This window comes from Stenella coeruleoalba, assembly GCF_951394435.1.
Source record: "Stenella coeruleoalba genome assembly, chromosome: 10".
In the NCBI taxonomy this organism is placed as follows: domain Eukaryota; kingdom Metazoa; phylum Chordata; class Mammalia; order Artiodactyla; family Delphinidae; genus Stenella; species Stenella coeruleoalba.
Window position 1 is genome coordinate 48,012,729 of NC_137156.1, and position 21,719 is coordinate 48,034,447.

Consider the following 21,719-nt stretch of genomic DNA (forward strand, 5'->3'; position numbering starts at 1 on the left):
ACCCAAGGTGTGATCTATCCTGGAGAATGTTCCACGTGCACTTGAGGAAAAAGTGTAATCTGTTTTTTAATGGAATGTCCTATAAATATCAATTAAATCTATCTGGTCTATTGTGTAATTTAAAGCTTGTGTTTCCTTATTTTTTTATTTTTATTTTTTTGTGGTACACGGGCCTCTCACTGTTGTGGCCTCTCCCATTGCAGAGCACAGGCTCTGGATGCACAGGCTCAGCGGCCATGGCTCACAGGCCCAGACGCTCCGTGGCATGTGGGATCTTCCCGGACCAGGGCACAAACCTGCATCCCCTGCATCGGCAGGTGGTCTCTCAACCACTGCACCACCAGGGAAGCTTGTTTCCTTATTAATTTTCTGTTTGGATGATCTGTGCATTGGTGTAAGTGAGGTGTTAAAGTCCACCGCTATTACTGTGTTACTATCGATTTCCTCTTTTATAGCTGTTAGCAGTTGCCTTATGTATTGAGGTGCTCCACTGTTGGGTTCATATATATTTATAATTGGTATATCTTCTTGGAGTGATCCCTTGATCATTATGTAGTGTCCTTCCTTGTCTCTTGTAACATTCATTATTTTAAAGTCTATTTTATCTGATATGAGTATTGCTACTCCTGCTTTCTTTTGATTTCCATTTGCATGAAATATCTTTTTCCACCCTCTCACTTTCAGTCTGTATGTATTCCTATGTCTGAAGTGGGTCTCCTGTAGACAGCATATATATGGGTCTTGTTTTCGTACTTATTCAGCGAGCCTGTGTCTTTTCATTGGAGCCTGTAATCTGTTCACATTTAAGGTAATTATCTATATGTATGTTCCTATTACCATTTTTTGTTTGTTTTGCGGTACATGGGGCTCTCACTGTTGTGGCCTCTCCCGTTGTGGAGCACAGGCTCTGGACGTGCAGGCTCAGTGGCCATGGCTCATGGGCCCAGCTGCTCCGCGGCATGTGGGATCTTCCTGGACCAGGGCACGAACCTGTGTCCCCTGCATCAGCAGGTGGACTCTCAACCACTGCACCAACAGAGAAGCCCCCTATTACCATTTTGTTCATTGGTTTGGGTTTGTTTTTGTAGGTCCTTTTCTTCTCTGTGTTTCCCACTTAGAGAATTTCCTTTAGCATTTGTTGTAGAGCTGGTTTGGTGGTGCTGAATTCTCTTAGCTTTTGCTTGTCTGTAAAGCTTTTGTTTTCTCCATTGAATCTGAATGAGATCCTTGACAGGTAGAGTAATCTTAGTTGTATGTTCTTCCTTTTCATCACTTTAAAATGTCATGCCACTCCCTTCTGGCTTGTAGAGTTTCTGCTGAGAAATCAGCTGTTAACCTTATGGGAGTTCCCTTTTATGTTATTTGTCATTTTTTCCCTTGCTGCTTTCAATAATTTTTCTGTCTTTAATTTTTTCCAATTTGATTACTATGTGTCTCAGTGTGTTTCTCCCTTGGTTTATCCTGTATGGGACTCTCTTCACTCCCTGGACTTGGGTGGCTATTTCTTTACCCATGTTAGGGAAGTTTTTGACTATAATCTCTTCAAAGATTTCCTTGGGTCCTTTCTCTCTCTCTTCTCCTTCTGGAACCCATATAATGCAAATGTTGTTGCATTTAATGTTGTCCCAGAGGTCTCTTAGGCTGTCTTAATTTCTTTTCATTCTTTTTTCGTTTATTCTGTTCTGCAGCAGTGAATTCCACCATTCTGTCTTCCAGGTCACTTATCCATTCTTCTGCCTCAGTTATTCTGCTATTGATTCCTTCTAGTGTAGTTTTCATTTCAGTTATTGTATTGTTCATCTCTGTTTGTTCTTTAATTCTTCTCGGTCATTGTCAAACATTTCTTGCATCTTCTCGATCTTTGCCTCCATTCTTTTTCCAAGGTCCTGGATCATCTTCACTATCATTATTCTGAATTCTTTTTCTGGAAGGTTGCCTATCTCTACTTCATTTAGTTGTTTTTCTGGGGTTTTACCTTGTTCCTGCATCTGGTACATAGCCTTCTGCCTTTTCATCGTGTCTCTCTTTCTGTGAATGTGGTTTTTGTTCTATAGGCTGCAGGATTGTAGTTCTTCTTGCTTCTGCTCTCTGCCTCTGGTGGATGAGGCTATCTTAGAGGCTTCAGCAAGTTTCCTGAGGGAGGGACTGGTGGTGGGTAGAGCTGGCTGTTGCTCTGGTGGACAGAGCTCAGTAAAACTTTACTGAGAAGCAGATGCTTCTCTGCTGATGGGTGGGGCTGGCTTCCCTCCCTGTTAGTTGTTTGGCCTGAGGCGACCCAACACTGGAGCCTTCCTGGGCTCTTTGGTGTGGCTAATGGCAGACTCTGGGAGGGTTCACGCCAAGGAGTACTTCCCAGAACTTCTGCCACCATTGTCCTTGTCTTCACAGTGAGACACAGCCACCTCCTGCCTCTGCAGGAGGCCTTCCAACACTAGCAGGTAGGTTTGTTCAGTCTCCTATGGGGTCACTGCCCCTTCCCCTGGGTCCCAATGTGCACACTACTTTGTTTGTGCCCTCCAAGAGTGGAGTCTCTGTTTCCCCCAATCCTGTTGAAGTCCTGCAATCAAATCCCACTAGGCTTCAAATTCTGATTCTCTAGGAATTCTTCCTCCCATTGCAGAGTTCCCAGGTTGGGAAGCCTGATGTGGGCCTCAGAACCTTCACTCCAGTGGGTGGATTTCTGTGGTATAAGTGTTCTCCAGTTTGTGAGTCACCCACCCAGCAGTTATGGGATTTGATTTTATTATGATTGTGCCCCTCCTACCATCTCACTGTGGCTTCTCCTTTGTCTTTGGATGAGGCATATCTTTTTTGGTGAGTTCCAGTGTCTTCCTGTCAATGACTGTTCAGTACTTAGTTGTGATTTCAGTGCTCTCTCAAGAGGGAGTGAGAGCACATCCTTCTACTCCACAATCTTGAACTGCAGCTTCCTGGGAGTATTTTTAAAATCAACTATTGTGTGTCATGCACAGATCCAAACAATGAAAACAATCAATGGTAGCTAAATATTGTATTCTTGGAGCTTACTGCCTAATTAGGGAGAATTATGTCTGTGAAATATCCACTTGTATATTTGCAAAATTGTAAATATGCTGAAAGCATTGAAGGCAAGGCCTGTGGTTCTAAGAGGTAACAGACAGATTTAACTTAGGGAAGGCTTTCCTGAGAAAATGATGCTTATGCTGAGAGCCAAAATAAAGGGTCAGAGTGAGTAAAGGATGGAGTGGGAAGAACATTATAGGCAGAGGAAAGAGCATGTGCAGACTTGGGAGGAAGCAGCATGGTAGATGGGCACTGTAGTCAGTGTGGAGACAGCAAAGGGCAAGAGTGGTATGAGGTGAGGGTGGAGAGAGAGGCAGGGCTTGGACCAAACAGGACTGTGAACACCATTGGCGGGGATTTTGGCATTTTATACTAAGAGCCCCCTGGACAATGTTCTGTGGTGTGTGTGTGTGTGTGTGTGTGTGTGTGTGTGTGTGTGTGTGTGACATGATCAGATTTCTGTTTTGAAGAGATCACTCTGGAAGCAATATATGTAACAATTTGGATGGGGCTGGGACTTCAGGGTGAACATAGGCAGATCATGAGGAAGCTCCTGCAAATAACGGAGGCCTAGGCAGTGGGACTTGGAGTTAGATGGTGAGGCATGAAACTGGACATAAGTGTTTAGGAACACTGGAAAAAGTCTGGCAAAATGAATTGGAGAACAAGTAGATCAGCAAGAAGTGTGACACTAGTGCAAGAGAGGGGTGCTAAGAGTTTGGACTAGGTGGAAACCAAAAGGAAGGAATAGCTATGGAAGACCAAATATTCCCACTTAATAACAATGATAGCACCTATGCCATTGATTGAGTACTTACTACATTCTAGATACATTTGACATTCTATTTTGTTCTTACAACTACTTTGTAAGGTAGGCATTATCCTCATTTTACAGATGAGGAATCTGAGAAGTAAAGTAATTTGCTCAAGGAGCATAGCTAGTAAGTGGTAGAACCAGGGCTAGAACCCAGGGCTATAACATCAAAGGCCAACCAAAACCACCTACACTATGAATATTCCCCAGGTGTTAATGACTTAGGAGATGCAAGAGATAAAGTGGAACAGTTGAAAGTGACCACAAGGTTTAAAGACTGAGCAGAATGATAATGGATGCTTCCAATGATATTCGATGTGGACAAAGGAAGGAAGCAGGTGGTGAGTTCAATTCTGGACATACCAGATGACAAAGTAAATGTTCACCCAGTAGGTGGAAATATGTGTGATACAACAGAATCTTTCAAAGCAGTGGCCTCTCAGGCTGGCTGAAGCTGTGAGGTGGCTCAGCAGTCCCAGACCGGCACTGTGGGGCCCTCTCTTGGCTCATGAGCTAAGAGGTGTACCTCCCATCTTTGGCATGTATGTTCTGTTTGGAAGAATGTGTAAGAAAATTCCTTCTGAACTGACATAAAAGGGCTCTTCTGGGGACTCCAATCGAGATGGTGGAATAGGAAGCGGATCTCACCTCCTCCCACAAATACGTCAAAAATACATCTATATGTAGAACAACTCTCACAGAATACCTACTGAATGCTGACAGAAGGTCTCAGACAGCCAAAATTGCAAGAGAGATCACCACATAACCAAGTAGGACAAAAGAAAAAAAATAAAGGAAGTGAGACAGGACCGGCACCCCTGGGAGGGAGCTGTGAAAGAGGAAAGGTTCCCTCACCCTGGGAAACCCCTTCACCAGTGGGGAGATCACTCAGGACAGAAAGGGAGATCCAGAAGCTCAGAAGAGAGAGTATCAGCTGGCTTGAGACAGGCAGAACAGCAAGAGACCAGCACAGAGGGTCTGCACCGCCTCCCTGCACTCCCCAGCCTGAGACGTGCATCTGCTGCTGTGGGCAGGGGCTGGGTGCTGAATCTCAGGATTCAGAACACAGACACAGGGAGAGGACTGGGGCTGGATGTGCAGGGACAGCCTAAAGGGGCAGGACTATGCTTTGGGCCACAACCAGGGGTATGTGGAGGAAGGAGACCAGGTCTGCCATAGAAGTGAAGTGTTGTTAACAGGTGCAGGAAGGGAGGGACAGGGACCATCATAGCAGCCTCTTTCTCAGCATGATCACAGCTGGTTCAGTGCCACCTCTGTGACTTCTGGGAGCACACAAGCACCAACAGGCTGCCCACATTCAGAGGTGAGGCTGAAATCAGAGTTCATCCTAAGTTGCACAGAGTTGTGCAACTTAGGAAGCAGGGCTGAAATCTGAGCCCTCTCCCTGTGGCTGTGCCATCTGCAGATTTATGCCACTGCCACCAGCTTTGTAAACTCAGTGCCTGCAGGACATCCAAGTGGACAACAGGTGCTCCCGTGGCTGGGGCAAGTCCAGCATTAGCAGCTGTCGGCTTTGCAGGTACGTGCACAAGGAGGCAGGGCCAGAGTCTGGGCTGCTTCCATATCTCCTACAATGGGTTCAAGTGCATGACTACTGTGGTCTTGGTACCTGACTTCAGTGGATTGGTGCCTATGGATCTGCACTGGTGACTTTGTGAACACAGTGCCTGAGGGACACTGGGGCCAATTGCATTCCCACAGTTAAGGCAGGGCCGAGGGCAGTGCCAGCAACAGTATACTTTGTGAGCTCACACAACAGGTGACAGGCAACACCACCGAGCACACTCCTGGGTGGAGAGCTCCTGCTGAAGAATACTCAGTGGCTCCTCTCCTAGTGTGAGGGCTTCAATCTTGCCTACCTCATGCTGCAGTCAGAAACGGATATGGGGGCTTCTACTCCAAACACTAGAAAGTAGACCCTGTCCCTGACAGGATTGTGACAACCACAGAGCAAAGAGGAGGGCCCACTCATATCTAGTGCAGACTCTGGTCATCAAAACACCAGTCACACCCACTATCAAAGGGATAACAGCCAGTACACACTGGGGAAAGACCCAGCAGGCATCCATACTAAAAGCAGCACTTGCACCAAAAATATTAAACCCACGCAGGCTACACAGGAACTCTCCCACATAAAAACAGCTCTCCAAGACCACAGTAGATAACTCTTTCTCCTAAACTCATAGAGTCAGAGAAATACAAGTAAAATGAAGAAACAGAGAAATCACTCCCAATTAAAAGATCAAGAGAATTCACCTGAAAGTACAAACAATGAAACAGACTTCTTCAGTCTAATAGACTCTGAGTTCAAAATGGAGGTAATAAAAATATTGAAGGGATTAAGAAAGTCTATCAATAGAAATGTAGATTACTATAAAAAGGAACCAGAAACTATAAAGAGGAACCAAGAAGAAATATAAAACTCATTTGCTGAGATGAAAACTGAGCTAAAGGCAATAAATGGAAAATTGAATAACACAGAAGAACAAATAAGTGATCTGGAAGATAGAATAATGGAAATCACCAAATCTGAAAGCAGAAAGAAAGACAAATGAAAACAAAATGAAAGCAATATACAAGACCTATGGGATAATATGAAGCATGCCAATCTACACATAATAGGGATCCCAGAAGGAGAGGAAAGAAAAAAGGGGATAGAAAATATATTTGAAGAATCATGGCTGAAAACTTCCCAAACCTAAAGAAGGAAATGGACATCCAGGTATAGGAAGTGCAGAGGATCCCAAACAAGATGAATCCAAACAGACCTACACCAAGACATATTATAACTAAAATGGCAAAAGTTAAATAGAGGATTTTAAAGGCACCAAGAGAAAAACAAAGAATTCATTACAAGGGAACCCCCATAAGGCTATCAGCTGATTTCTCTACAGATGTTGCAGGCTAGGAGTGGCAAGATATATTCAAAGTCTTGAAAAGGAAATACCTGCAACCTAGTATACTCTACCCAGCAAGATTATCATTTAGAATAAAAGGAGGGATAAAGAATTTCTCAGACAAGCAAAAACTTAGAGAATACAGTGATACTAAACCTATCCTAAAAGAAATATTGAAAATTCTTCTCTAAATACAAAAGAAGCAAGAATCAATAGGAAAGAGAAAAATCACAATTGGAAAGTAAATCATTTAAATAAGCCAGTACACAGATTTTTTAAAACATCAAAAAATTTTTGTGTTAGCATATGGTATTTGTTTTTCTCTTTCTGACTTACTTCACTCTGTATGACAGATTCTAGGTCCATCCACCTCACTACAAATAACTCAATTTCGTTTCTTTTTATGGCTGAGTAATATTCCATTGTATATATGTGCCACATCTTCTTTATCCATTCATCTGTCGATGGACACTTAGGTTGCTTCCATGTCCTGGCTATTGTAAATAGAGCTGCAATGAACATTTTGGTACAAGACTCTTTTTGTTAACACATATATATGGAATCTAAAAAAAAAAAATGTCATGAAGAACCTAGGGACAAGATGGGAATAAAGATGCAGACCTACTAGAGAATGAACCTGAGGATATGGGGAGGGGGAAGGGTAAGCTGGGAAAAAGTGAGAGAGGGGCATGGACATATATACACTACCAAACGTAAAATAGATAGCTAGTGGAAAGCAGCCACCTAACACAGGGAGATCAGCTCGGTGCTTTGTGACCACCTAAAGGGGTGGGATAGGGAGGGTGGGAGGGAGGTGCAAGAGGGAAGAGATATGGGGATATATGTATATGTATAACTGATTCACTTTGTTATAAAACAGAAACTAACACACCATTGTAAAGCAATTATACTCCAATAAAGATGTTAAAATTTTTTTTGTGTGTGTGAAAGCGATAACTACAATGAACAGCAAAAGGATAAACATGAAGGTGTAAAAAAGGATATCAAAATCATAAAATGTGGAGGGGGAGAATAAGAAAAATGTACATTTTTTTAAAGAATGTGTTTGAGTCTTTACCAGTCTGAAGCAAGTAGATATAGGAATGGGCTAGCATACTTGAAAAACAGGGTGACCACAAATGAAAAACATACAATAGATTCACCAAAAACCAGTAAGGAAGGAACTCAAGCAAATATAAAAGAAAACCATCAAACTACAAAAAAAAAAAAGAAAGAAAAAAAAGAAAGAAAAGAAAAGGAACAAAGAAGAAATACAAAATCACCTGGAAAACAAGGTGTAAAATGGCAATAAATGCACATCTATCAATAATTACCTTAAATGTCAATTGCCTAAATGCTGCAATCAAAAGACATAGAGTGGCAGATTTGATTAAAAAAACACAAGAGCCTATAATATGCTGCCTACAAGAGACCCACTTTAGGGCAAAGGACACACATAGATTGAAAATGAGGGGATGGTAAAAGATATTTCATGCAAATGGAAATGACAAGAAAGTGTGGGTAGCAATACTCATATCAGACAAAATAGACTTTAAAGCAAAGGCCATAAAGAAAGATAAAGAAACATTCTCTAGGATTGACCACATACTAGGTCACAAAACAAGACTCAACAAATTTAAGAGGATAGAAATTATTTCAAGCATCTTTTCTGAACACAATGGCATGGAACTAGAAATCAAGCACAAAAAGAGAAATGAGAAAAAATGATTACATGTAGAATAAACAAGATGCTACTAAAAAACCAAAGGGTCAATGATCAAATCAAAGAGGAAATTTAAAAATACCTTGAGACAAATGACAATGAAAACACAACCATACAAAATCTATGGGATACAGCAAAAGCAGTCCTTAGAGGGAAGTTCATAGCCATATAGGCCTTCCTCAAAAAACAAGAAAAATCTCAAATAAACAACCTAACCTACTACCTAAAAGAATTAGAAAAAGAAGAACAAACAAAACCTAAAGTTAGCAGAAGGAAGGAAATAATAATGATCAGAGAGGGAATAAATAGAGACTTAAAAAGAGTAGAAAAATACAGTAAAATAGCTGATTATTTAAAAGGGTAAACAAAGTCAACAAACCTCTGGCCAGGCCCACCAAGAAGAAAAGAGAGAGGACCAAAATAAAGTAAGAAATGAAAGTGAGAAATAAAAACCGATACCACAGAAATAGAAAAAAACATAAGAGAATACTATGAACAACTATATGCCAACAAATTGGACAACCTAGAAGAAATGGACAAGTTTCTAGAAACATACAGCCCACCAAAACTGAATGAAAAAGAAATAGATAATGAGACCAATCACTAGAGGTGAAATAGAAAATGTAAAAAACACACAAAAAACCACACCAACTCCCTGCAAACAAAAGTTCAGGCTTCACTGAGGAATTCTACTGAACATACAAAGAAGTTATACTGATCCTTTTCAAACTCTTCCAAAAGACTGAAGAGGAGGGAACACTCCCAAAGTCATTCTTTGAAGCCACCATCACCCTGATACCAAAACCAGATAAAGAAACTACTGAAAAAGAAAATTACAGGCCAATATCTTTGAAGAATATAGATGCAAAAATTCTTAACAAAATATTGGCAAACTGAATCCAACAACACATAAAAAAGTTCATACACCATGACTAAGTGGGTTTCATCCCAGGGTCATAAGGATGGCTCAACACATGCAAATCAATCAGTGTGATACACCACATCAACAAAAGAAAAGACAAAAACCACATGGTCATCTCAATAGATGCAGAGAAAACATTTGATAAAACTCAACATTCATTCATGATGTTGAATGATGTTGAAAACTCTCACCAAAGTGGGTATAGAGTGACCATATCTCAACATCATAATAGCTATTTATGACAAATCCACAGCGAATATAATACTCTGATGAAAAGCTGAAAGCCTTCCTGTTAAAATCTCTCATCATTTCTCTTCAACACAGTATTGGAAGTTCGAGTCACAGCAGTCAGACAAGAAAAAGAAATAAAAGGTATCCAGATTGGAAGGGGAGAGGTAAAATTGTCATTATATTCAGATGATATGATGCTGTTTATATAAAACCCTGAAGACTCCACACAAAATCTACTAGAACTGGTAAATGAATTCAGCAAGGTAGCAGGATACGAGATTAACATACAGAAATCTGTTGCATTTCTTTACACTAACAATGAAATATCAGAAAGGGAAAGTAAAAAAAAAAATCCCTTTTAAAATCTCAACAAAAAAAAAACTAGGAATAAACCTGACCAAGGAGGTGAGAGGCTTGTACACTGAGAACTATAAAACATTAATAAAGGAAACTAAAAGTGATTCAAAGAAATGGAAAAATATCCCATGCTCTTGGATTGGAAGAATTAATATCGTTAAAATGGTCATACCCAAAACAATCTACAGATTTAATGCAATCCCTATCGAATTACCCATGACATTTTTCACAGAACTAGAACAAATAATCCTAAAATTTATATGGAATCATAAAAGACCCAGAATTGCCAAAGCAATCCCGAGGAAAAAGAACAAAGTAGGAGACATAACCCTCCCAGACTTCAGACAATACTACAAGCCTACAGCAATCAAAACAGCACAGTACTGGCACAAAAACAGACATATGGATCAATGGAACAAAATATAGAGCTCAGAAATAAACCCACATACCTACAGTCAATTAATCTTCAACAAAGGAGGTAAGAATATAAAATGGAAAAAAGACAGTCTTAGGCAAGTGGTGTTGGGAAACCTGGACAGCCACATGTAAATCAATGAAGTTAGAACACACTCTCACACCATACACAAAAACAAACTCAAAATGGTTTAAAGACTTAAATATAAGACATGACACCGTAAAACTCCTAGAAGAGAACATAGGCAAAACTTTCTCTGACATAAATCATACCAACGTTTTCCTAGGTCAGTCTCTTAAGACGATAGAAATAAAAGTAAAAATAAACAAATAGGGCCTAATTAAACATATAAGCTTTTGCACAGCAAAGGAAACCATAAACAACCTACGGACTGGCAACCTATGGACTGGAAGAAAATATTTGCAAACAATGCTACCGACAAGGGATTAATTTCCAAAATATACAAATAGCTCATAAAACTCAGTAACAAAAAAACCCAATCAAAAAATGGCAGAAGACCTAAATTGACATTTCTCCAAAGAAGACATACAGATGGCCATGAGGCATATGAAAAGATGCTCAACATCACGACTTATTAGAGAAATGCAAATCAAAGCTACAATGAGGTACCACCTCACATGGGTCAGAATGGTCATCATCAAAAAATCTACAAACAATAAATTCTGGAGAGGGTGTGGAGAAAGGGGAACCCTCCTACACTGTTGGTGGGAATGTAAATTGGTGCAGCCACTATGGAAAACAGTATGGAGGTTCTTCAAAAAACTAAAAATAGAGTAGCCATATGATCCAGCAACCCCTCCCCTGGGCATACATCCAGAGAAAACTATAATTTGAAAAGATACATGTACCCCAATATTTATAGCAGCACTATTTACAATAGCCAAGACATGGAAGCAACCTAAGTGTCCATCAACAGATGAATGGATAAAGAACACGTGGTGTATATATGCAATGGAATACTATTCAGCTATAAAATAAGAATGAAATAATGCCATTTGAAGCAACATGGATGGACCTAGAGATTTTCATTTAAGTGAACTAATTCAGAAAGATAAATCCATATGATATCACTTATATGTGGAATCAAAAATATGACACAAACAGATTCACACACACAGAGAACAGATTTGTGGTTGCCAAGGAGGAGAGGGGAGGGGAGGGATGGATTGGGAGTCTGGAATTAGCAGATGCAAACATTCTATACATATAGAATGGAGGAACAACAAGATCCTACTCTAGAGGACAGAGGACTGTATTCAGTATCCTATCATAAACCATAATGGAAAAGAATATGAGAAAAGAATATATATATATTCTTTATACATATATATGTATAAATGAATCACTTTGCTGTACACCAGAAACTAACAAAACATTGTAAATCAACTATACTTCAATAAAAAATAAATTTTTAAAAAAGGGCTCTTCTGCTCTGAATAAACATCTACAGTTCTAAGGAGCAAATAATTGTATGCACTTTTGAACTAAACAAGTCAAGTAAATATTAGAGAAAATATTATATCACTATATACTACCTCTCTCCCCAAAAAACCACTAATTTTGAGCAAATATTGAACAATTTTATCACTTTATTTGTCAATTGAGTATATAGTACTTTTTAGGCAAAAACTAAATAGAGAAAATAAAATTTGTAGGAGAAACTACAAATTTAATCCTCATTAAATTCCCCCAATTTTATCTTCTTTTCCATATCATAAAATAAGGCTATTTTTGCTGTAGAACAACTACATAAATGATTTGGAACCTAATCAACTGAGATAGAACTCTGAAGGAAATTAAGCCAAAATAAATGAAATTAGGTGTCAGAAATGAGAAATGTTTCAACATGTTTTATCACACTTCACTCAACAGTCCTCTGATCTTTTTTTTCTTTAGATTGTTCTTGCCCTCTTTGACTGAATTACATAACATGTTAAGACATAAAATATTGCCTTATTTTTCATTTTTTCTAACCTACAGCTCCTTTCTATTAGTTTTTATTAGACTTTATAGATCACTTTGTTAACAGAAATATTTACACTCACTATTTTCTTATGCTTAAATCTTAGAGGCTGATCAGATGCAGATTCAAGTGTTTAGCATGTACATTTCACAGATGTGCTGTGCACATCCATCAGGAGGCATGTACTGTCCGCTTGTTCCTCTTTGTGTGATGTCAGCAGCCAGTAGTGATCATGTCAGATCCATTATTTCATTCAGGGGCTGCAAAATGACAATATTTTTTATTCCTTCAGTACTTATTAGCTGAAGTACTTCTTTTTTTTTTTTTTTTTTTTGTTTTTTGTGCGGTACGCGGGCCTCTCACTGCTGTGACCTCTCCCATTGCGGAGGACAGGCTCTGGACTCACAGGCTCAGTGGCCATGGCTCACAGGCCCAGCCGCTCCGCTGCATGTGGGATCTTCCCAGACCGGGGCACGAACCCGTGTCCCCTGCATGGGCAGACGGACTCTCAACCACTGCGCCACCAGGGAAGCCCCCCTGAAGTACTTCTTTAATGAGAAACTTCCCCCTCATCAATTTAGTTACCCTAAGATAGAATTCATAGGAGAAAGGCAGAATAAATGTTTGATTCTTTCCTTTTGTAAACAATTTTCAAACTAATGAAATCTTCCAAAGGGTAACCAATGAGAGATTTTTTCTCTTTCTTTTTTTACTATTGTGAACTCTCAGATTTAAACATTAGTTAATGCTTTCAATCAATTTTGGTTATTATTCTTATTGACGCTTTAATTATCCAATAGATAGTCTGTGAGAGCCTCTTTGTTGGCTCCTGAGTCCTTTTGACACGCGCTCAGTAGTCCTTGTATTGTATTCTGTATTGTATTGTATTCTGTCCTCGCCATGTATTCTGTTATGTCAAGATATTCCAGCCTAGTCTCGTTCAGTTCCTGCTCAAGAGCTGTAATGGGCTATACTTCCAAAGCCATGGGTGCAAAGGGAGCTCACTGCTGCTTGCTTCGTTTCTATATCATTTTAGTGAAATTTAGGAAATATGTGTCTTTTTTAAAGATAAGATCTATTATGAATTCGTACTGATTCATATTGATACTTCTAATTTGAATTAGTATTTTCTACTTTGTTTCTGTTTCTTCTTTCTCCCATGCTGCAAACCCTAGTTCTCAAAGACACCTATACAATTGCAAAGATGCTTTGTTCACCCTGCAATTCTAGCCAAGGTTGAGCAGCCTGGACTGAAGACACCTCAGGTGAGTCATAAATAAAAAGGCTCACTTCTTAGAAAAGGGCTCTTCCATGTTTTGACCCTTCTGTCCATCCTGCTGTGCCTCAGGCCACTTATAAGTAAGTTGCAATCATCCCATAATGACTCCTTCAAACTGCAGACATGGAGTCCCCAGATTTTAGGAGAAGCTTCAGAGGGGAGGGTGGAAATCACATGCACTTTATATGTTGTCACCACTTCTTCCACGGCCATAGTGTGGGGTGACCGTGTCATTCAAAGGTTAATGGGCTACTCCTCTATGATTGTACAGGGGATGAAAAAGCCATTTCTGAAAAAAATTGTCACTAACTAAAAATTACACCAGAAAGGGGGAAAAACAGGTCACAAACTTTTCTCATTTAGGTTTAGACTGGGAGCAGGAGGGCTTCTTTTTGTTCATGGAGAAATATATAAATATATTTATCAATATTTATATATCAATAAAGAATAGAACCAATATAGGATATGTTATATAGAATATGTCTATCAATCTAGAATTTATTCTATATTCAACAATTATTCATTAAGCATCTACCAGGCATGGTGTACAACTCTGGGGAATCAAAGATGAACAAGATAAACTCACTACCCTTAAGTAAACAGACATGTGAACTAAATATCTTTTGAATAAAAAGCTATTTAAAACACAAAGATATGAGTGAAAAAGTGATTGAAGCATAGAGGGGGAGATTAATTCTGCACAAGGAAAATTAAGAAAAGTGTTAATGGAGGAGCTGGTTAATATCCCAGGCTTCCAATTTCTTTAGCTCATAGGAGGCGAGGCCTGCCCCTGATTGTAGGGTACACTTCATAAGCATATGAACCACCACAGGCTTATAATATCAGATGAGGAGACCATAGCATTCTTCATAGGATAATTTAATCTGTGTCTTAACCCAGTTGAAAGGAGGATGAATCTATGGCCCCTTCGGTCCCCATATGCCCCAGACTAAGAACAGAGATGAGATGCTTCTGTGAGAGATGCCACCACAGCAGAGGAAGCACACAAGGTTGGGAATGGGTGGCACAGCTAAACAAAAGAAGGAAAAGAAAGACACCAAGGAAGGAGGCCAAACTGAAAACCTAAGTCACAAAAGAGATGATGATTTGCGCTAAGGACAGGCGCTGCTGGAAACACGGAGCAGGGACAGGTCGCAGCCCCCTTCACGTCTCAGTTTGCAGCAGGCTCCTTCCTCTCATAAAGCTAGGATTTCTGTTAAAATAAATGTGTGTACAAACTGGATTATTCTGAATATCATTTTAATAAGAATATAAAACTTATCAATATGTAACGTTTTCATGGGAGACTTGAGCTTCTGTCTTTAAAATCTATTTATTGGTATTCATGATGCAATATGTGAATATCCTACAATAAATATCTGAAGTCTCTTCCACTTCTGTTTTGATCTCCCCTAGCTTTGTTTCTCGGCCTTATTTGCCAAGACAACCCATAAAATCTCTAATCTCAGATGAGGTAGGGTTTATGTTTTGTTTACCTGCAGCTATGCGTTTTTTTCCCCATCTCCTGTTTGTGTATGTGCAGACACCACTGATGTAAGGCAAAAAAGCAAAAACATACGGTTTGCATTTCTTATCAAAGAACCTATATGACCGTTAGCATAACTGATGCTACCTTGGGCCCATACAGCTCCTCCTGTCCTCCCGCTGACCCTATCCAGGACTGTACCACACAATAAATCACTTCTCTGTCATTAGGAGCTTTGTAGTTAAGAGACATTGTTTAATAATCATTAGGACCAGGTGGCCTCCATGCTCTGTTAGTCCCTAAACAATGATGAAGACCTTTGCTGACGTATTCCCAGCGCCCACGAGACAGTTACCCATTCATAAAACTTGACTTAGGAAGGCACGTCCTATTTCCGAGCAGCCCCCCAACTCCTTGGTTAACTATAAAACTGTCCCAATGTCCCCTCTCAGAGGTGTGGAGTGCAGCTGTGAATGCTTCTGGGTCATTGTCCACCTGATCCAGATCCCACCCTGTAACTTATCCTGTAATAAACTGGTCCATTGATTACATGGAGCTGCCTGCCTCGATTTTCTGTCTCAAGATACCTTCTCAGTTCAGTGGGCACTTTTGGTTCCCTCTGTCTTCCAACATTGCCCAAATTATGAGTTAATTTATACTACAGATTGGATACAGTAAAAGAAAAAGAAACCTTAAAGAAAAAGTTCATTGGCAGCATGCTTGTGCCAAAGTTTAAGTATATGCTGAAGTTTTTAAAAAATACACAAAATTGGAGTGGGATCAAGCATCTTTACACAACTGGGCCCAAGCTATTTGGGTCTTGTGTCTTTCTGGGACAGGAGAATGGGAGCCTGTGACCACCTCAAAATGGCTACTGACCAGGTCAAACGGATTTCCTATTGCCAAGTTGTATTAACCAGAAATAAACAATTTTCTTTCTGTCTGGTTGATTTAATCTCTTTGTGATTTAGTTTCCTTATGTAAGAATAGAACTATTTACCAGTACCCAAAGTCTAGGAGACCATAGAATGTTGAAGATGAAAAGAACCTTAGAAATTGTTCGTTCCACCCTCATAGGTGATAAAAATCATGGCCTCAGATGGTTAACTGACTTTTTTAGAGTTGCAAATCTCAATTTAGGGGCTATGTTGGTACCCCGATCTTGAACTGCCAGCTTCCAGAACCATAAGCAATAAATTCTTGCTGTTTATAAACTCCACACTTTATGGTATTTTTACTATAACAGCCCAAATGGACTAAGACAAACATTGATAATATCCTTTAGTAGAGGGCAGAGCTTTAAATAGAGGATACAAACACAGGAGGTATAAAATTTAATTCTCATGATGTTTTTTTGTTAGTCAAAGAAGAATTCCTATATATAGAATACTATACCTTTTTAATTTCAGATTTCAAATTACAAGGGTTACTCTGCTGGCTGAAGAGGGATTTCTTGAATCTCTCTATAACCCTTCTTTTCAAATTGTGGTGCAAAGCTGGAGGAAGCTGCATAAAATGAGAAAATCATTATAAGCACATTGTTAACTATGTATAGCTGACTCCCAGGAAGAATTTGTGAGGGTAGCAATATTCACTCAACAGGACTAAATAAGAATTTAAATTTTACTCCAAATAGCATGACTGAACGTTACAATTTTTCATTCTACAATCCAGAAGAAACACATTACTCTGCTCTCTTTCAAAAGGCTACTTCTAATTATGTTACTGTTCTTTCATTTTATTTATATTATTTTTTCATAGAATGACTAAATTATATATTAGTTGCGTGTATAAATTGAATTTTGTAAACAACAGACTTACAAGGAAAGATGCATTCTATGAATGCTTAAGTGCTTGTATCATGCCCAGAACCATGCTGAACACTCTCATTATGGTCCTTGTCCTGAAGGATCTGACACTTTGGACCAGGAAGCATACATCTGCATTAGTACAGAGTCAGAGGCCTGCTTCTGAATATACAGCTGGAGAGAGATCAGATTGGAGGGGCCAAACTTATCAAGAAGAGAGAGAAATGAATTTGTATCCATTAGGGCTCAGCAGGATGAGTTAGATTTAATAAGTAAATAGTAGGAAGCCACAGGTTTGAGTGGAGAAGGTAAGGGAAAGTTCCTCAAGACAGAGTTTTGGTCTTGATAATTCCCTACTGTTACCCCCCAGAAGTTGCCACTCCCTACGTCAAACACCAAAGGGCAGTGTTGGCCCAGGACCTTCTAGTTGATGCCCAGCATGATTCTACCTGTCAAGGGGAAAGGTAGCAGCCCTTTCTGACATACCTCACTGTCTGCTACAGCACCAATGCGTCCTTCAAAAGTGACCTACCCTGGTTGTGGCAGCCATCACTATAACATTAATTCAGATACTCTTAAAACCTTGCTCTTCATATAACTTGATAAGCCTCTAGTTAACTTAGAATTGCTTTTACTACTCCTGATGGTTTGAATTAATCCTCACAAAAACTTTCTTGCATAAGTTAATATTCAATCAACTTAAGATTCATATACAGGGCAGTATTAGAAAGCTACTGTATCTTATCAGAATAATTATCACAAGCGACAGCACCCTATCTTTAAAGTTTTCATGGAAGAATTAAAAATTTTTCACAGAATGATGACTCACACATAATTTAAAACTGCAGATGATATTTATATATATAAAAATTATAATACTAAGAATAAAATTACTAATACCTATGACTTGTATGTGCCAGGCACTATGGTTACTCTTTCATGTGCATTAGCTCACTTTTTTCTCGACAATAAACTTATAAAGCAGGTACTATCCTATAGGTGAGGAAATCAGACCTTATATAACACTCAAGATACTTTCTGAGGTAGTGAGTCTACCAGCACAACTATTGTTCGAGAGCAAATACCATCCACTAGCATTACACTAGTATAGCACTTTATAAACATTTCACATACTTTATTTCCTTTATCACAATAGTCCCATAAGCTACCTGAATTTTACTGATGAAGAAACTGATTCTAGAGAAGGTAATGATTCCTTCAATGTCACAAGTCTAAAAGGGTGGTTTTTGTTTGTTTTTATCATACCAAATAAAATAACAGCAGAAAAAAAGAGAAATCTTATACATTTATATTGTAGGTTTTCTCAAACATAATATATGGATTCTTTCTAAAGAACTAGTATCTCCAAAAATAGATTGGCAGACCATCAGTAGCCCACAGGGCCCCCTTTGATAGTGACTCAAACAATATATTTTCTACTGAAAAAAGTTATTTTGACATATTACTATTTAAGAGGAGATTGGTATATGTGGATTTTTAAAGCATTTATTTAACATAACAATCAAATCTTTACTATAGAGTTAAATCCAAACCTTAGTTGCCTGCACAGGTTCTACCTAAGCAATAACACATAAAGACTCCTACTAAAAGATAATGTATGTACTTTAGTCACCTTGTATGCTCAAAGATCGATTTTGGTTTCCAGCAATGGAAATGAACCACTGATTTCATTCTCAGCTTAGGGTCTGAAGATTCCCATCTTATTTATTTATTTATTTTAATATCTTTATTGGAGTATAATTGCTTTACAATAGTGTGTTAGTTTCTGCTTTATAACAAAGTGAATCAGTTATACATATACACATGTTCTCATATATCTTCCCTCCTACCTCTCCCTCCCTCCCACCTTCCCTATCCCACCCCTCTAGGTGGTCACAAACCACCTAGCTGATCTCCCTGTGCTACAGGGCTGCTTCCCACTAGCTATCCACTTTACGCTTGGTAGTGTATATATGTCCATGCCACTCTCTCACCTCATCACAGCCTCCCCCTCCCCCTCCCCATATCCTAAAGTCCATGCTTTAGTAGGTCTGTGTCTTTATTCCCGTCTTACCCCTAGGTTCTTCATGACCTCTTTTTCTTTTTCTTAGATTCCATACATATGTGTTAGCATATGATATTTGTTTTCCTCTTTCTGACATACTTCGCTCTGTAAGACAGACTCTAGGTCCATCCACCTCACCACAAATAACTCAATTTCGTTACTTTATATGGCTGAGTAATATTCCAATGTATATATGTGCCACATCTTCTTTATCAATTCATCTGTTGGGGGACATTTAGGCTGCTTCCATATCCCGGCTATTGTAAATAGAGCTGCAATGAACATTTTGGTACATGACTCATTTTGAATTATGGTTTTCTCAGGGTATATGACCAGTAGTGGGATTGCTGGGTCATATGGTAGTTCTATTTGTAGTTTTTAAAGAAACCTCCACACTGTTCTCCATAGTGGCTGTATCAACTTACATTCCCACCAACAGTGCAAGAGGGTTCCCTTTTCTCCACACCCTCTCCAGCATTTATTGTTTCTAGATTTTTTGATGATGGCCATTCTGACTGGTGAGAGATGATATCTCATTGTAGTTTTGATTTGCATTTCTCTAATGATTGATGACATTGAGCATTCTTTCATGTCTTTGTTGGCAATCTGTATATCTTCTTTGGAGAAATGTCTATTTAGGTCTTCTGCCTGTTTTTGGATTGGTTTGTTTGTTTTTTTGTTATTGAGCTGCATGAGTTGCTTATAAATTTATGAGTTTAATCCTTTGTCAGTTGCTTCATTTGAAAATATTTTCTCCCATTCTGAGGGTTGTCTTTTGGTCTTGTTTATGGTTTCCTTCACTGTGCAAAAGCTTTTAAGATTCATTAGGTCCCAATTGTTTATTTTTGTTTTTATTTCCATTTCTCTAGGAGGTGGGTCAAAAAGGACCTTGCTGTGATTTATGTCATAGAATGTGCCACCTAGGTTTTCCTCTAAGAGTTTTATAGTGTCTGGCCTTACATTTAGGTCTTCAATACATTTTGAGTTTATTTTTGTGTATGGTGTTAGGGAGTGTTCTAATTTCATACTTTTACTTGTACCTGTACAGTTTTCTCAGCACCACTTATTGAAGAGGCTGTCTTTTCTCCACTGTATATTCTTGCCTCCTTTATCAAAGATAAGGTGACCACATGTTTGTGAGTTTATCTCTGGGCTTCTATCCTGTTCCATTGATCTATATTTCTGTTCTTGTGCCATACTGTCTTGATTACTGTAGCTTTGTAGTATAGTCTGAAGTCAGGGAGTCTGATTCCTCCAGCCTCATTTTTCATTCTCAAGATTGCTTTGGCTATTTGGGGTCTTTTGTGTTTCCATACAAATTGTGAAATATATATATATATATATTTTTGCAGTACGTGGGCCTCTCACTGTTGTGGCCTCTCCCATTGTGGAGCACAGGCTCTGGATGCACAGGCCCAGCAGCCATGGCTCACAGGCCCAGTCACTCTGCGGCATGTGGGATTCTCCCAGACTGGGGCATGAACCCATGTCCCCTGCATCGGCAGGCGGACTCTCAACCACTGCGCCACCAGGGAAGGCCAAATTTTGAAATCTTTTCTTCTAGTTCTGTGAAAAATGCCAGTGGTAGTTTGATAGGGATTGCATTGAATCTGTAGAATCCTTTGGGTAGTAGAGTCATCTTCACAATGTTGATTCTTCCAATCCAAGAACGTGGTATATCTCCCCATCTGTGGCATTATCTTTAATTTCTTTCAGCAGTGTCTTATAGTTTTCTGCATACAGGTCTTTTGTCTCCTTAGGTAGGTTTATTCCTAGATATTTTATTCTTTTTGTTGCAATGGTAAATGGCAGTGTTTTCTTAATTTTACTTTCAGATTTTTCATCATTAGTGTATACGAATGTGAGAGATTTCTGTGCATTAATTTTGTATCCAGCTACTTTACCGAATTCATTGTTTAGCTCTAGTAGTTTTCTAGTAACATCTTTAGGATTCTCTATGTATAGTATCATGGCATCTGCAAACAGTGACAGTTTTACTTCTTCGTTTCCAATTTGGATTCCTTTTCTTTCTTTTTCTTCTCTGATTGATGTGACTAGAACTTGCAAAACTATGTTGAATAAAAGTGGTGAGAGTGGGCAACCTTGTCTTGTTCCTGATCTTAGTGGAAATGCTTTCAGTTTTTCACCATTGAGGACGATATTGGCTATGAGTTTGTCATATATGGCCTTTATTATGTAGAGGAAAGCTCCCTCTATGCCGACTTTCTGCAGGGTTTTAAAATTATAAATGGGTGCTGAATTTTGTCAAAAGCTTTCTCTGCATCTATTGAGAGGATCTTACGGTTTTTCTCCTTGATTTATTAATATGGTGTATCACGTTGATTGATTTGCGTATATTGAAGAATCCTTCCATTCTTGGCATAAACCCCACTTGATCTTGGTGTATGATCCTTTTAATGTGCTGTTGGATGCTGTTTGCTAGTATTTTGTTCAGGAATTTTGCAACTAGGTTCATCTGTGATATTGGCCTGTAGTTTTCTTTCTTTGTGACTTCTTTTCTGGTGTTAGTTTCAGGGTGATGGTGGCCTTGTAGAATGAGTTTGGGAGTGTTCCTCCCTCTGCTCTATTTTGGAAGAGTTTGAGAAGGATAGGTGTTACCTCTTCTCCAAATGTTTGATAGAATTCGCCTGTGAATCCATCTGGTCCTGGGCTTT

At 39.1% G+C, this 21,719-nt stretch overlaps 1 protein-coding gene across 16 annotated transcripts in view; it reads right to left on the reverse strand.

Annotated features, from left to right (window-relative positions):
* The window catches only part of NEK10 (NIMA related kinase 10), a 315,567-nt gene that overhangs the window by 14,043 nt on the left and 279,805 nt on the right, over positions 1 to 21,719 (reverse strand). For all 16 annotated transcript variants that reach the window (XM_079933110.1, XM_079933115.1, XM_079933109.1 and 13 more), the window contains one exon: positions 16,567 to 16,677. In XM_079933110.1, coding sequence (XP_079789236.1) covers positions 16,567 to 16,677 — 111 coding nt within the window. The remainder of the gene's footprint in view (positions 1 to 16,566; positions 16,678 to 21,719) is intronic.